This window comes from Penicillium hordei, assembly GCF_028827395.1.
Source record: "Penicillium hordei strain IBT 12815 chromosome Unknown utg000006l_segment0_segment0, whole genome shotgun sequence".
Taxonomy (NCBI): Eukaryota; Fungi; Ascomycota; class Eurotiomycetes; order Eurotiales; family Aspergillaceae; genus Penicillium; species Penicillium hordei.
The window spans coordinates 1,877,072-1,893,079 of NW_026623147.1; the positions used below are offsets into that span (position 1 = coordinate 1,877,072).

The following is a 16,008-nucleotide window of genomic DNA, read 5'->3' on the forward strand; positions in this document are numbered from 1 at the left end:
GTTGTAGGCTGCATATCATTTCGACCAGAGGACAGCATAAATGAAATACGCACCACACACACTGTACTAGCAAAAATTCATAGCCTTGCCCCACGAACGTCTGATTCAGATAGATAGCCCATGGACATATGTTTTATGATCGAAAAAAAACATAGTAGATCTCGAATCTAGTTTACGATATGGATGGAACAACCTCAGATTCAGTTTGTTACTTTGATTTGAGATCTTCCAATAGTACAGTAGGTTTCCAAAACGGTTTCCCCTCAGAATCCCACATCTTATCCTCCTTCAGCCCGTGGCCGAAGCCATGCTAATTATTACTTTGGATCCACCAGCCGTCACGCCAGCGCCAGGTCTCGGGTGGAGAATCGGACCTCAATGGGAAGCTCATTGTTATGTTGTTTACTTTCTGTTGTTTACTTTCTTAGAATCATTTCCAGCTGATTGTCTCTCCTGCCAAATGTATTACACTGCAGTTTGGGTACTCTTTTTAAGCCTTGTTTATTCTCACCAACAACGAAAGAGAATCCCGAAATCCAAAAACCAAACAGCAATACGTGTTAAATATCTTCTATTCCTCTTATGCCACATTAACGCTGGCATTTTCCATCGTCCCTTAGCTTCAAATTCACCGGCCTAGTTTCAAGTAACAGCTTCAAAACGTCGCCTCATGTCCAAACTCTGTGATACCTGTTCCAGGAGATCATTCGCCCGGTGTGATCCTATTCGCTGAGGCAAATCTTTCGCCACCATGCTTGCCACTGCCTAGATAAAGTTATGCTTTTTAGTTGTCCCAATTAAGGTTGGTATTCCAACTCAATCATTTCTGCACGCCGACCAAGGTACATTCGCATGGTTCCCCGAAGTTCGTCCCTCAAATCATCGGTTACGGAGGCTACGCAATGAATTGGTAGTCAGCAGTTTTCCACACGCATACATTCATGTAGTCTCACCAATCAATAGCATTCGGCCATTGCCTGCCCCCATTCCAGCAGACTTTCCTCTGTCTCCTTTCAATACTTCATCAATAATCCTCATGTAGTCAGGAGCGCCTCGGTAAAGGGCTGCCCGTCTATTTTTACCGAAATGTGTTTCCAAAACATCAGCCTCTGCAATGTGAATGGAAATATTAAGAACCTAAAAAAGGCTTGTCAGTCACAGGTAAAAGGTCACCGCAAAGAAGCACTAACATAGCCATTACCCGACACACCGTCTTCTAAAAGCTGATTTAGTAATTCGCTACCCGATTTGACAAATTCTGTTGACTTTAGTCCACTTCACGCACGCTCTGAGAGACAATGGCACTTACCCAACGACTTTGCAGTCCATATTAACTTTACATGGCGGACATTAGATGTGCGGGTATCGTAAGCGTGAATTATTTCTTTTGCATACGGGACAATAGCTGCAATTCCTGCTCCGCTCGCCACCAGCAAAATATCTTGAAAACAACCCACTGGTTGGTTGATGCCATGAGGTCCAGTAAAGAACGCAGGCAAGGACATGTAACCTGTACCAGCCCTTTTCTCAAGACGAACGAGATCTGCAGAAAGCGTTCCATTAGGTTGGATTATGAGGTCAAGGACCTGTTGCCTCTCCTGACGTGACCATGATGTCACCATGAATGGGTGCATTTGTGCCCATGACCATATATTGATTGTTGGCAACCATATCTTGATGTATTGCCCAGGCGAAATCTCGAGTGGTCTGGGCAGAATAAGGCACATTTTGGTAAGCCTTTCGCTTTGTACTTGAGATTCAGTGTCATCTTTGCGGAGGTCTGTTGCTTGATTTTCTATTTCGCTTGCTATAACCACACAAGGCATCCCATTGCCAGAGAAAAGACCGTTGCGATAGAGAAAATAGATTGTTTGAATCAGCGATGTGCACGCAAGAACCCCGAGGGCAATGTATAAACAAGTTCGACAAATTAAGCTATCATTTGGGATATGGCACCAAATCCCATAGATGGTTGTAATAGTAAAGGCCTGGTGAGACCGCAAAAATAATTTATACGAAAACCGTCTGAAGTAAGGTAGTGCAAGTATCGTAAGCACACCTAGCGAAGTCGCAGCCTATAATGATATGTTAGAAAAAGGTAAACATTTGGAGGGCATTTCTCCGATTACAATCGTTCTTGCAACCAGTTGATCATTACCACCAACCACACTGGTGCGAGCTTGTGTGAGCGCGTCAGGCGTTATGAGCGCAACTGCAATATGGAATACCAATGAAGCAATGACTATCCAGCCTACGGCCCGGTGTATGCGCTGACAATTCCTAAAAGATAGGCCTATAATATCAGCCATATAGCTTAGGTGCGTAGCGGGTATAAGGAATATGAAGTTAATCATAGCGAGAACTCCTGCCCTTCGGCTGGAGTCAGTCAGCGATATGAAATGAAAAAACATAAGAAAAACATTGACCGTGGCATAGCTCGTGTGTAATGCAACGCTAGCTCGAGTCAACGGACCAAAATATTTATGACGGTTAACAACATAAGGATAAGTAAGATGCCGGGAAAGTAGCACGGTTATTGCGTAAAAATGTGGCCTTAGGGAGTGAATGGCTACTAAGCTAGCAAACAATCCCACCATTATAAGAGCATAAATAGCGAGAGTGTCCATAATATCTTTTACCAGTGTCCTAAGAGCTAGAGGTAATAGCGCTACCCTCAGTATAAAACACGGGCAAAGCACCCTGTACGAAGCTTGCGCCAATCGAGATTTATTCACTGAGAGTAGAGGTAAGATTGAACAACCGGATGAGACAAACAACATCACCCCCGCGACTGTCATGACTCTTTATGAGCTGATTGGAACTCGAAGCTTACATATTTACCCATCAAAGTTCTTACTTCTACTAGTACCTACCATCGGAAGCTGTTCCACGAAGTCTCGCCCGCTTTAAAAAGATTTTCCCTTAAGAAAAGAAGACAAACAAAAAAATTCCTTGTGAAAATCAGCATAGCACTAAACTAATTAAGGGTCGCATAAATGAGAATAGTCTGTAAAAAAAGAAGTGATACACACACAATTTATTAACGCCCGGCGGCTAAGCCGAAAGGGCAACTATCTCTGATCTACTATACATGTCATAATATGTATAGTGCCGTGTCTCCTCAAAGCCCATACATAAAGCCTTGCAATATATGTCATCTCAGATGTCCGTGTCGCAGCGGATCCTCGTGGGTTAGTAATTTTGTTAGTAGGCTGAAGAAGTGATACAGTGATATTCGAAATCAGCTTTACCTCGACAGTTACTACGCAAAAATTTTAACACCCTCGGCCCCCACCCCCCCCCCTAAAATTATATAATTTTCTGCCGGTATAAAACTCCATGGATTCAAACTATCTATCTAGTACGGCGTATACCACCCCTAACTCTCAATAATAGCTTCCACCCAGTTCGGCATAGTCTCAGATAGATGCCTTTGGTGATCTAGATCTAACTAATTCCCATACAAGGTGCCCGTGGGCTGGAAACTTTGGCATTGGATCGTTTTGCCGAAGTCGTACTGAATCACCCCACTTTGACCGTCGGAAGGAATGCTGACCACAATGTCGCCAAGGCGAAGCAAATATCATTATTGAGACTTGGGGATCCCCTTCCGATACCAGCCATCAAACCGATTCGAATGTTCGGGAAGCTATGCATCATGTCTTCTACGACCCTTGCTGCTGAAGACGTGCCGTATTCTCCCATATGTAGAACCGATATCACAATATTATGTTTACCCATTCTACCCAAGGTGTAGTCGTTTTTGTTCTGAGGTGATAAATACTCCGGACCTTCGTGCTTTTCATTGAGGAAGGCTTGAGCAGCAACATATTCAATGTTGATGGCGCAAATCCAGCCCACGGTGTAGTCCTTTGGATCAGACGTCTCGGAGCTGGGCTAGGGTGCGTATTGAAGTGCGAAGTGGGAAGAGCTAAGACTGCGAAGAGCTTGAACTCTTCTTATCTTATTGCTTCCTCCTTAAACAGCACGGACGCGGGGCATACCTCCTGCCCGTTCAGTCACGTGATACTGTCATACAGTTGAGAAATTTGTCGAATACCAGGTCCAAATACATGGTAGAAACCAGGTATTATACCAGAAACGTCATTTACTATGGTGTTATGGGTGGCCCACTCACTGGTGAAATACGTTAACGTATTCGGCAAGCGAGTGGCCACCTTACCCCCCCAAACACATAGTAAATGCGATAAATTATAACTTGTCATCTCAACAACGGCAGTCTATATAAAGATTTCCTTATAACTTAATGCTTTTTAGGTAGTTTCTAGCCTCTCTAGGGAGTTTGGGGAATATATTTGACTTTGTGGTTGTGATATATATATTCTTAGCGTTCTGCACTGTAATTTTCAATACCGTAATAATGCACGTCTTCGATTCTTTTTAAGATTGATATATAGTATTTAAAATTCTTATCAATAGCTATCAATAGGTAATGAGATCAAATACAAACGTGGTTGTTGAGATATCAGGTTGTAATTTATCGCATTTACTATGTGTTTGGGCAGGTGGCCACTCGCTTGCCGAATACGTTAGCGGGTTTTTTATTTTAGTTAAAGTCATCAACATTGACCATCTATACCATACATTGTTCGTACACCAGCTTTCTATCACTACACTCAAAACAGTCAAGATCCTGAGGCTCACAGCTACCAATATACACTACGATATCTCCGTTTCACCAGGCGGTGGCGAAGCTCGCCTGTACATAGATATTTTCCTAGTTGTGATATTCTGCTTATCGTTCAGGTTCAGTGAATGGTGCGTATGTGACGACATTGTAGCCAGCTATCTCGCAACACTATACATACACCCTAGGCCTTTTCGCTTCCTAAACAACCACCGCCAAACTCCTAAAACAAAAAAGTCTCCACCCTACTTTTCCCTCCCCTGAACAAGAAGTCTAGGATCCCAAAGAGTGATTTTGTCTCAGTCCATGGGTACAATATATTATTCTAATACACAATGAATATTCAAGCCTAGCGCAAATGATCTAGATAGTTCGCAAAAGTGCTTTCCAAATCTTTTCTCTCGTCTGCTTTTCTTTTGACTTCATCCATGAAGACTTGCTTTAGTAGGTAAATACGATAGTAATACACACAGAAGGCAATCCCTGCCGCGAAAACGAAAGACCCGGTAACAAATGCCGTAGTGGTTGACGTTACCGACCATGAACCTGCGCGATTCGTGTATACGTTGATTATAGTGTTGGCGAAGCCCGTAAGAGAATTAATGAGAACAGGTCTATAGAGTATTTAGCCCAACTTCCGTTCACATTCCCCCTTCGACATACAAGAATATTTTAGATTTAAGCCACAAAAAATTGGGGTTCGTTCTCCAGAGCCAAATATGACCACATAACCCAAGCAAGCAGACGACTCCGGCAATAGTTAGTAGTGGGATGTTGAGAACCAATTTATATGTAATCTCCCCTATGCCATTCTTGCCTGCTGATGATCGGAGCGAGTTTGAGGTTTGTAATGAAGTGAGTGTATTTGGGAAAACCAGATAACCCGCAAGAAGAATCCAGGAGAAAGCCGCAGCGAGAATGTTCTTCAGTAAATCTACATCCTCATACTCAAGTATCATTCGTGGGTACGCAGTTGGTAGAGGAGGCTTTCTGGCTTCCGGAAAAGTGTTCTTAATACTTCTCAGTATTCTATGGTAGAAAGCAAAGCCTCGCGAATAATATTGCGCCTTGCATGCCATCCCAGCTTAAAGTCAATGAAGCCTAACTTGCCAGTTTGCGCCTGATAATTCCTCCGCATAGATTGCGTCTTATCTTTGTCTAAGATAGCAGGGCTCAATTGGCTTCTGCGGCAATACACAAGCCTTAGTGCGGAGTCTTAGCTTATATGTGAGTGATTCTTGGAAATTATGGTCCCTAGAGTTCCTTGCTGTTTACTGGGGCAGAAGTCTTGCTCGAAATGAAGATGGAGCGGAGAAAGGAAGGTACATGTCTTTAAAAATGGCAGATGCATCATTTGGAGGCTTCCGAGATGTCGGAATACGGGTTTCATGATTATTGAGGCCCTCAATTTGAGGCCAATGGTGATATCCAAATTAGTCTTTTCAAAAAGGTTATAGAGTACCGCAGGTAAGCCTTCGACTAACTTAATTGTGCGAAAGCATAGAGTCGCTTACATTATCAACCCACCTAGGCATAATCTAGGTCATGACCGTGCCATCTAGTGAGAAAATTTGAAGAACGCTGAATGTCAGCCTTGTTGTGTTCAACCCAGCGCCATTTGAATGCCAGGTGAAACCGGGTGAGTAAAAGACTAAAAATATTATTGGATTATGTCGGCCTTCCTCTCTGTCGGCTCATACTGTTAGTCTAAGTTGAAAATTCGTGAGATTCCGCTCCCCCTCTTACCGTCACATTTTCCGTACCGGCTAATATATCAAACAGCGCATGAAAATGAACATATCAGCAGAATGCAAGTCCAGCCCAAGTAAATCAGTTCAAGAACCCTATTTCTTACTGCCCTCTAAGGCAATCTGAATCGGCACCATTTGTACGTCTGCCAAAAGTGACGCGTCTCTTAGCTGCACCCCGACTTTCGCAGTTACCGCATAAAAATTAGTGACCATGACCGTAAACCGGCTTCAATTATCTATATGAAACGAGCTTTTAGTTCCCAAATCTTTGAACTCGTTGGAAATTGGGATTTACTTTCTAACTGCGCTGGATACCCCCATTTATTTAATCGTCTATTACCAAAGCTGGTGGATAAGCTTATTATAATGCCTTTAGCTCCAGTCATACCCAATATTTATTTTACTGTAGCGCTTCTGGCTAATTCTGTTTTCTCAATGGACGGCAACCGTGGAACTATCACCTTACATAATAACTGCCAGTTTCCTTTATATGTGGAAGGAGTCGCAGGGGTTTCGTACCTCAAGACTGAACTTCAACCAGAGACTAATATCTCTGATCCATTTCGACTGACTATCAATGGCACTGGGAACTCCGTGAAGGTTGCAACCTACGACGGAAGCTCCGATATCACCCAAATAGAATACAGTGCGTGTTTTCAAAATGATAGGCATATCAACTGTCATCCGTCTAATATGATATTCTACGATATTTCTAAGATTAATGGACTGTCAAATACGGGATACGGAATACGCATTGTGCCAAGCCTTCAGGGATGTGCCACTGTCGATTGCCCCTCTGGGGTTGAAAAGTGTGACATGGTCTATTACCACCCCCACGACGACTATGCCACCAAAGCCTGCGATGTACGCGCAGATTTGAATGTCGAGTTTTGCGCAGCATGAATAACCTTTCCGCAGACCTCGATTCTACAATCCCCGTGGCTTGGCAGTCTGGATGATAGTGGTTGCCCGCTAATGTATTGGATGAATTGGGTATTTTAAGCGATCTTGGAAGGGATCAGCAATTTACATCTGACTGTACTATGTTTATTTACAACATTTATCGTGCTACTAATCAGTATTAACAGTATCATTGCTGGATTAGAAGTATGTCACTAGAAGGTGATTAGCCCTCATCTTGTAGCATGCTTATGGTAGTTGTACTTGAGCCAATAACCTTGCACATGCATAGCGATTAAGGTATTTGGTTGGTGGTTAGTTGGACTGGTGCTGCTCACGACTATATACAAGTAAATCGAGGTCTTCCTCCGTAGCCATCTTAAGATGGCCGCAATATTGTTGTTCTGGACAAGATTTGGTTGTGAAGGACTCATAGGTGGAGGTGTTGGCTTCACCCTCCCTTCCTCTCGCTTTTCCTATGAGAATAATTGTGACCACTCGGTCCAGTCAGGCTGCCTGGTCTTGATGTGCCCAGCATCCTTCATCGAGACCAGCGATACGCTTAGTATGTCGACAGGCTTCATCAATCAAAGCTTTACTTCGTACAAGATCTCGAAGCCCATCTAGCCCATGGCTTGCAGCCCTTTGTACTGTATTATCTAATAGTATTTCTCGTTACAGTTGTTTTCGAAATTAGTTATACCTCCCCATTCTTACGAATTCTTTCCTAAAAGATAGATCGAAGAGGTGCTAATCTGCTTTCGGCTACCGCTTTATGATGTAGGCAGAATGTCAATTGTAATTGCTGTACCGAACGGATGAGTCACCGTTATGATACCGTAAAGCCCCATAGAACTTCGCAGAATCGATAAAAGCGATCTGGCATGATCGTTGGCCTGCTCTCTTCTTGCCTACTGTATCTGTCTTCCTCATTCTTCCCTTCTCCGTCGCCGGCTTCATACTACGCCTAATAACCATTATAAAGAAAGGCGCGCTTATGCTATAGAGCGAACTCTAGTAGGCACGTGTATTTCTCTATCTGCATGGCTTGGATACCTACTCGCTTGTATCTGTTCCCTCGCTACGTCAATTGCCCAGCTCTCCCAATAAGCAAACTGGGTGTTTTCTAGTGACCTTTTTTGGTTGTTAGAGAACCGAAGTGATCGAAGTCGATTTTGAAACCTCAGCAGGTGTCTACCTATGATGGCGCGTATCGATACTCAGCCGCTTGAAGACTCTCTTTTCAAGGTCATTGGCAAATTTATGCACTATCACGCTGTATCACGCGAGTTAGTGGACGCAGCCTCCGAGACTATCCATACCTTATCGCTGGCGCTGAACAATATCAAACTATCCACTCAAGAAGAATTGCGACCTCCCTATATCATCAACCAACTGAAAGACTCACTTGATTGGATAAAACGTAAGAACAGCGAACTTCAAATCAGGCTCCAAAGCTGACAAGCGTTTTCAGTAAACAAGTTTATAGAAGAGCAACGACTTAAAAGGCCTTACCCCTTGTTCTTATATAGGGCGCATATGCATGGCGAATTATATCCTCGCTTCGTTGATTGCATAGCAGAACGATACTGTGATTCATTCGGATCGGATGATCATATATTTCAAGAATGGGAGAGCGAAAGTGAGCTCAGCGAGCCTATCATGGCAATGGAGGAAAGACTCTCCACAGTGGCAGAATTAGCGGATGAGGTCGGAAACCACCTTCCTAGAAAAGCTAGAAGTTACGTAAAAAGCATTAGCCTATAACGAAATCTCTATATAAACTGCCGTTGTTGAGAAATCAAGCTGTAATTTATCGCATTTACTATGTGTTTTGGGGTGGGCGGCTCGGTGGTGAAATACGTTATAATTTCACTCACAGACAGTTCGTCCATTTTATCTGTATGTTTCAAAATATAAACCACGTAGGTAAATAGGGGATGAAATACCGGATTGATCCCAATATTCTTAGATGTGGAAAAACTTTTGCTGAAAGATTGGTGTCTAATACCAAGGTACGAATACATGGTCGAAACCAGGTATCATACCGGAAACATCATGTGACATTGGGTACCAGGCATACCATACAAAGTGCATATTACAGTTAGTCATCAATGTCCGCACAGCTTGTTGAAATAGCGGGTTTTTGTTATTCTTGCTAAACGTAATATATAGTAACTACTCGAAGTCATATGATTGTTCGTACACTAGCTTTCTGTCAATTGGAATTGGCCTTGGCCTTTTTTGCCGGCTAACCACGGTAGGTTCAAGGACGAAAATGAAGGCGGGGATGTCTTCCTAAAAGTAATGGGCAAATACAATAGTCCTTTAAGTTGCATGGCAGATTACGGAGCCCTCACTATAACAATTTTGACGATTCATTGTTTTAAGTTATGTAGCACTTCCCTACCAAGCCAGTGGCGAGCGAGGCCTTTGAGCCTCTCAGAACGCATGTTACAGTACGATGGGTCTATCAAATGAGTGATGTCTACCAAGATGACAGCAGTATATCATGAGGAAAACGGGTCCTTCCACACTATTAAAAGCATCGTGTGATTTTCCACCAACCAACATTCCATAAATTTAGGCTAATCTGCCAAATGTATGCTCTCGTTATCCGCTTCCTGAAAGGCTCGCATCCAGTCGAACAAAAAGCCGATGTGTTCTCTATCAACCCATAATGTAATCTGATATTGAGTGATTGAACGTCGTTGTCGGTGAATCTTTCTTTCATCTAATATCTCAGGATTGAGAGTATCATCCTTGGTTGATATTAGTGATATATTTCCAGGTTTTACTGCATCACTGACCTCGCTTTCATCCGAAGTGTGCGTGGATTGCTCGGTATCGCAATCAGGGGGTTCATAATCAGAATCATCTTCTGGCTTGGTTAATTGAATGTCATCTGGAACAACGAATTCTTTGTCAGACTCGGTTTCTGAACAAGATGGTTCATCTTCGTCATCAGTGAATTGAATGTTAATGCTTTTTTCCTCTTCCGATAGCTCCCGAATGATACCTAGTGCAGCTGGACTGCGGTAGGGAAATTCTGTGTCCATAGCGATCTGTGTCTAGTATAGTTGGCAGTGATCAACCTCTTGCAGCATAAAATCAAGACCAGAGAGTGTAGCAATCAAGTATAGATTGGGTTGTCTCGAATTAAAATTATATACACTCATACAGGACAGCCGATCTATATTTTCTCTTCAGACGTAGGGATCAAATTAGTGCATGTAGGAGAAAGGTCGGACCGCATTTCCTTCCGAGAGATTACCTTCATTGGGATGTAATTAAACTGAGGGCATATTTATTTCACAAAACTGTCTTGTAACACAAACATGTTGAACCCAGAACAGTTAGAGCAACGCTGGGCCAATTTCAGTTTATACGAGGATAGGTAGTGGACTGCAGTCAACTTGAGCCTCAATGGCTAAATGCCACAGTAGGGACCGCTTTCGCCTTCCATGTGAAATAACAGAGAGGAGCTTTGTCAAACCCTAATCACATGCGGTGCCAAGCCGTATACAGTGATATTTGAAATTACCACGAGACCGTTGGACCACCCCGCCCCCCCCCCAAGTTTATGAAACACATTCATCTGTTCAATCGGTTTATTATATTCTAACAGAAAGCTGGTGTACGAACAATGGCACCCAATCAGGAACTTGAGGTTGAGCGATCGCGATCACTAAGGACAGCGAAAGGGACAACCGATAACCAGATAGGTTGCGGAGGTAGAAATCGCGTAACTCCGCATTTTGTTCCTTCGCAACTTGTCGAGCAGCTTTCTTAGACCACCCCACGGACGCTAGCGCCCGGCTGATGCTTTGAATCGACACATGTTTCCCAAATTCATCCCAGAGGAAGAGAGCCATTTCGTCTTGATATAAGGCCGGCTTCTCCATTAAATGTTCGCAAAGCGCTTCTAGCATAGGTGGTGTGATACTCCGCGGTCGTCCAACGCCATTTCGAGGGGCTCTAACGTTCCCGAACACTCGCAGGTTGGAGCGAATGTGGAGGATAGATTGATTGCTACAGTCCGCGGCACGAGCCATCTGAGACGATGTTAGCGAGTTACTCTGGAGCATATGATGGATAAATTCGAGACGATGTGGTTTCAAATTCGGCGCCATTCTGGTTAGTGTGAGGCGGCTATACCTCCTGCTGCTAACTTACGTGGACTCTCGACGCGAGATCATAAGCTTCCCTACGGACCGAGAATAATCCGAATGGAATGACATCATACAGGGCTGGCAAATGGCGCTGAAGTGACCGTGGTTGAGGCTGGTTGAGGCTGGCTCGGGCCGACGGTCATTCCGATGACCGGGCCAAAAGCTGACATGCAGACACGCGATCCGTGTGACTTGAGGTCGTTCAACCCCACACGTTCCTTCTGAGTGCTCAGGTTCCTTTACTTCCATGAATCATGGGTTCAACCGCATCATTCCGTGGCTCTAATTATGGATCACAGATAGGGGCCAACTACGGTTCGGTCACGAACGAGTTTCATCTGCCATGGAGTATTTTACGAGTCTTTATTCCATGTCGGTCGTGCTAACCTTTGTACAGATCTTGACGACAAGTTATCCCCTGTGCCTGGGGCTGCGTTCGATTCATACGTAGATCAGCATGAAGATCGATGTCTTCCCGGCACAAGAACCGATCTCCTCTCACAGATCAGCGAATGGGCTGCGTCACCACAGGCCAGATGCATATTCTGGTTGAGTGGAATAGCGGGAACAGGAAAATCGACCATCTCTCGAACCATGGCAGAATCATTCAGCCTATCCCAATCACTAGGAGCAACCTTTTTCTTTAAGAGAGGCGAAGGGGATCGAGGGAATGCAAGGAAATTTTTCCCGACAATCGCAAGGCAGCTGGCGATCAATATTCCTGAGATCGCTCCAGTCCTCCAGGAATCAGTCTGCGAGAACCCAGGTATCATAACAAAAACAATGCGGGAGCAATTCGAAAAACTCCTTCTTCAGCCACTCCACAGCATCGAGCGCTCTAAAACCCCTACTCTGGCTATCGTGATAGTAATTGACGCATTAGATAAATGTGAAGGAGATGGCGATATTCGGCTAATACTCCAACTTCTCCCCCGGCTACAAAATCTAGCGGCTAGGCGTCTACGAGTTCTCTTAACTAGCAGACCTGATCTACCGATTCGTCTTGGGTTTTTGAAGATTGCCAATGATGATCATAGTGACTTTGTTCTCCATGACATCCCTCTTGAAGTGATCAAGCATGATATATCGCTATTCTTTGATTACCGATTAACAGAGATCAGAACAGAACGCTTCTTACCATCAAACTGGCCCGGCGACGAAGGTTTACAGAAGCTAGTGGCGTTATCTATTCCGTTATTTATTTTTGCTGCAACTGTCTGTCGGATATTTGAGGAACTTGACTGGGACCCGGTGGACAGTCTTTCTGAGATCCTAACACGCCAACATGCCCAATCAAAGCTGGATAGTACGTATCTTCCAGTCCTTGATCGTCTTCTCGGCAGACAACACGAGAGACATAAAGAAAAACTGGTTTCCCAGTTCCAGCAAGTAATCGGAGCCATCGTGACGCTAGAGAGTCCACTCTCGGTTCCCTCACTTGCAAAGCTTCTGGACCTCCCGGAGCGGCTTGTTCGTCTTCGACTAGACCCACTTCACTCGGTGCTTAGAGTGCCAGATAACGAAACGCTACCCGTGCGGCTTTTTCACTTGTCATTTCGAGACTTTCTTCTTGATCCAGAGACCCGGGAAAAAACCCCTTTAGGGATAAACGAGACAGAGACGCACTATAAGTTGGCTAAAAAATGCCTCCTGATGTGTCAAAGTCTACGAAAAAATATCTGTGGCCTGCCAAGTGATGGAACCGAACGTACAGAGATTGATCGCCAGACTGTCGATAGCAGTCTTCCTCCGGAGCTACAGTACGCCTGTCGATACTGGGCATACCATATGGTAAAATGCGCCAACTCGGAGAATATGATATATAGTGCTTTATTATTACTCAAGAGGCATTTCCTACGGAAACATTTCCTACATTGGGTGGAAGCAATGAGCCTCATCGGTCTTACGTCGGAAATACTAGTTAGGCATTCTTGATCAGCTGCAAGCGACAATATCTGTAAGTTGTATAGAGAGGTGATATAGTTCAAACTAACAGCTCTAGGGCAATGACCCTCCTTCAACATCGGATTTTCTTCACGATGCAAAGCGATTTATTCTGAAAAACTACCAGATTATTGATCTAGCGCCCCTTCAAGTTTATTGTGCAGGCCTTATATTTGCACCCCGGACAGCAATAATCCGTGCACAGTTCAAACGAGAGATTCCAACTTCGATATGCCAGTTACCACGAGTCGAGGAAAGATGGGGCCCCGAACTACAGACGCTCGAGGGTCATTCGGGTTTCGTTGAGTCAGTGGCCTTCTCGCCCGACGGCCGACTACTCGCATCTGGCTCTGAAGACAAGACAATACGGCTTTGGAATCCGGTGACCGGCACGCTCATCCAGACGCTCGAAGGCCATTCGGGTTCGGTTCAGTCGGTATCCTTCTCGCCCGACGGCCGGTTGCTGGCGTCCGGCTCTGGAGATAGGATAGTGCGGCTCTGGGGCCCTGTAATAGGCGAGCTCACCTAGACGCTCGAAGGCCACTCGAGTTCGGTTCTGTCGGTGACCTTCTCGCCCGATAGTCGGGTGCTGGCGTCCGGCTCTAGAGATAAGACAGTACGGCTCTGGGATCCAGCAACGGGCGTACTCACCCAGACGCTCGAAGGCCACTCGAGTTCGGTTCTGTCGGTGACCTTCTCGCCCGATGGCCGGCTGCTAGCGTTGGGTTGCTACGATAAGACCATACAGCTCTGGGATCCAGCAACGGGCGTGCTCACCCAGACGCTCGAAGGCCACTCGAGTTCGGTTCTGTCGGTGACCTTCTCGCCCGATGGCCGGCTGCTGGCCTCCGGCTCCTTCGATAAGACAGTACGGCTCTGGGACCCGGCGACAGGCGCGCTTAGCCAGACGCTTGAAGGCCATTCGCGTTCATTTCAGTCGGTGACCTTCTCGCCCGACGGCCGGCTACTGGCTTCTGGCTCCGAAGGTAGCATAGTGCGGCTCTGGGATCTAGCAACGGGCGTGCTCACCCAGACGCTCGAAGGCCACTCGAGTTCAGTTCAGTCGGTGACCTTCTCGCCCGACAGCCGGCTGCTGGCCTCCGGCTCCTACGATAAGACAATACGGCTTTGGGATCCGGCAACGGGTGCGCTCACCCAGAGACTAGAAGGCCATTCGAGTTCAGTTTGGTAAATGTCCACCTGATTAAGAACTCATGCTGCAGACGAAAAGTTTGCAAAAACTCGCGAACGAGACACTACAGGCTTGGCAAACTGACACAACGTCCAGCAGCCAAACATATTCTTTCCATTAGCTTCACTATAACCAATCGTTATGATTCCATAAATCCACCAATTACACAATTGTAACCCTGTCATTTCCTTTGTAATAAGAACCGACCTCGAAGAACCACTAAAATCCGTCTATTTGCTTCCCTATCCAAGCAATCAGCGATATTTGAGACCTTTTATATTTGTACAACTGTATCTAACGAGATCCCTTATTAGCTATGAACGGACCCCATTACTTTCTCTCCGTATTATAACGCCTTGAATATTCGTCACTTTTTCTTCTTATGCCCGTACTAAGAAATAAATCCTTTATTCGCCTTTCTGCTCTATTTCTACTTGAATCTTCCATATGCCGTCAAATAAAAACTTTCCTACAGTTTTACATATTCGAGACTTCATTGAACAAGTCGAGCGAGACCCCACACGACCCGGAAAGGGACTTGCTTTACAACTTCGTATTTCACTCAATATTCCCGAGAAAGACACTCAATCAGACGATGTAGAGCAACAAGATATACCGACTATGATCCGTTTCTTCTCCGACCATGGACGATCCGATATATACAACGAAAATTGCTTCATTTATGCCTAGGGTTCTTTCTTAACAGCCACGACACAAGACCAAGGATTCCATATCCTTCTCCACGCTCACACTGTTGATCGGTACGTAACGTTCAGTAGTCTCCCAAACACATACTGAATTTCGCTAGACATCCTAGGAATCATGAAGACTCTGATTCATACTTTATACACTGCCCTGAGGCTGCACAACCAACCGTAACCTTCCTAGGCATTATTAATAAGCACGCAGGGGAACTCAACAACGGTTCAACGCTACTCCACTACTGCCTACAAGTAACGGTCTATAATACTTCTTCTCGAACCCAACACACATTCCCAATCACTATATACTTCAAAAATAGTCCACGGTGGGCAAACTTCCCTTAATTAGCGCCACAAACCCAGATATTCGTTACAGGACGCATATTCGGCACTAATAAAGAAAGCCAACAACTGGCCATACTAACGGACGATATACACTTCCTACCCAGTATATCGCCGCCTATACCACCAAGTCCAACTTCAACAAAGGGTAAACGAAAGCGACCTAACCGTTGGGCCCAACGAGCTGGACCCAGCACGCCGTCCAGCTCATCCCAGATCCATGGTACACTCTCCACCCTTACATGCCAAGATGACCCTACTACCACTTCCACCGATCCGGTCACTCCTGACCATACGGAACTTGCAATCTCAGAAGAAGATGAGACTCCAATGACATAGCCAGATACAGTATGTCCCA

At 45.0% G+C, this 16,008-nt stretch overlaps 5 protein-coding genes across 5 annotated transcripts; 3 read left to right on the top strand and 2 right to left on the bottom strand.

Moving 5' to 3' along the window:
* Positions 1 to 797: 797 nt before the first annotated feature.
* On the bottom strand, positions 798 to 1,634 carry N7537_011394 (NADPH oxidase family protein; the record flags this gene model as incomplete). The annotated part of the gene is made up of 4 exons (XM_056902448.1): positions 798 to 895; positions 954 to 1,137; positions 1,191 to 1,258; positions 1,310 to 1,634. The coding sequence occupies 4 exons, from the start codon at positions 1,632 to 1,634 to the stop codon at positions 798 to 800; spliced, it is 675 nt and encodes a 224-aa protein (XP_056747735.1).
* Positions 1,635 to 6,834: 5,200 nt separating this feature from the next.
* N7537_011395 (uncharacterized protein) lies at positions 6,835 to 7,302 on the top strand (the record flags this gene model as incomplete). The annotated part of the gene is made up of 1 exon (XM_056902449.1): positions 6,835 to 7,302. The coding sequence occupies one exon, from the start codon at positions 6,835 to 6,837 to the stop codon at positions 7,300 to 7,302; it is 468 nt and encodes a 155-aa protein (XP_056747736.1).
* Positions 7,303 to 8,502: 1,200 nt separating this feature from the next.
* N7537_011396 (uncharacterized protein) lies at positions 8,503 to 8,878 on the top strand (the record flags this gene model as incomplete). The annotated part of the gene is made up of 2 exons (XM_056902450.1): positions 8,503 to 8,722; positions 8,832 to 8,878. 2 exons carry the CDS (start codon positions 8,503 to 8,505, stop codon positions 8,876 to 8,878), a joined length of 267 nt encoding a protein of 88 aa, XP_056747737.1.
* A 1,009-nt stretch (positions 8,879 to 9,887) lies between these two features.
* Positions 9,888 to 10,358, bottom strand: N7537_011397 (uncharacterized protein; the record flags this gene model as incomplete). Its single annotated transcript, XM_056902451.1, has 1 exon — positions 9,888 to 10,358. One exon carries the CDS (start codon positions 10,356 to 10,358, stop codon positions 9,888 to 9,890), a length of 471 nt encoding a protein of 156 aa, XP_056747738.1.
* Positions 10,359 to 11,725: 1,367 nt separating this feature from the next.
* On the top strand, positions 11,726 to 14,607 carry N7537_011398 (NACHT and WD40 domain protein; the record flags this gene model as incomplete). Its single annotated transcript, XM_056902452.1, has 4 exons — positions 11,726 to 11,819; positions 11,869 to 13,262; positions 13,474 to 13,923; positions 13,945 to 14,607. 4 exons carry the CDS (start codon positions 11,726 to 11,728, stop codon positions 14,605 to 14,607), a joined length of 2,601 nt encoding a protein of 866 aa, XP_056747739.1.
* Positions 14,608 to 16,008: the final 1,401 nt, after the last annotated feature.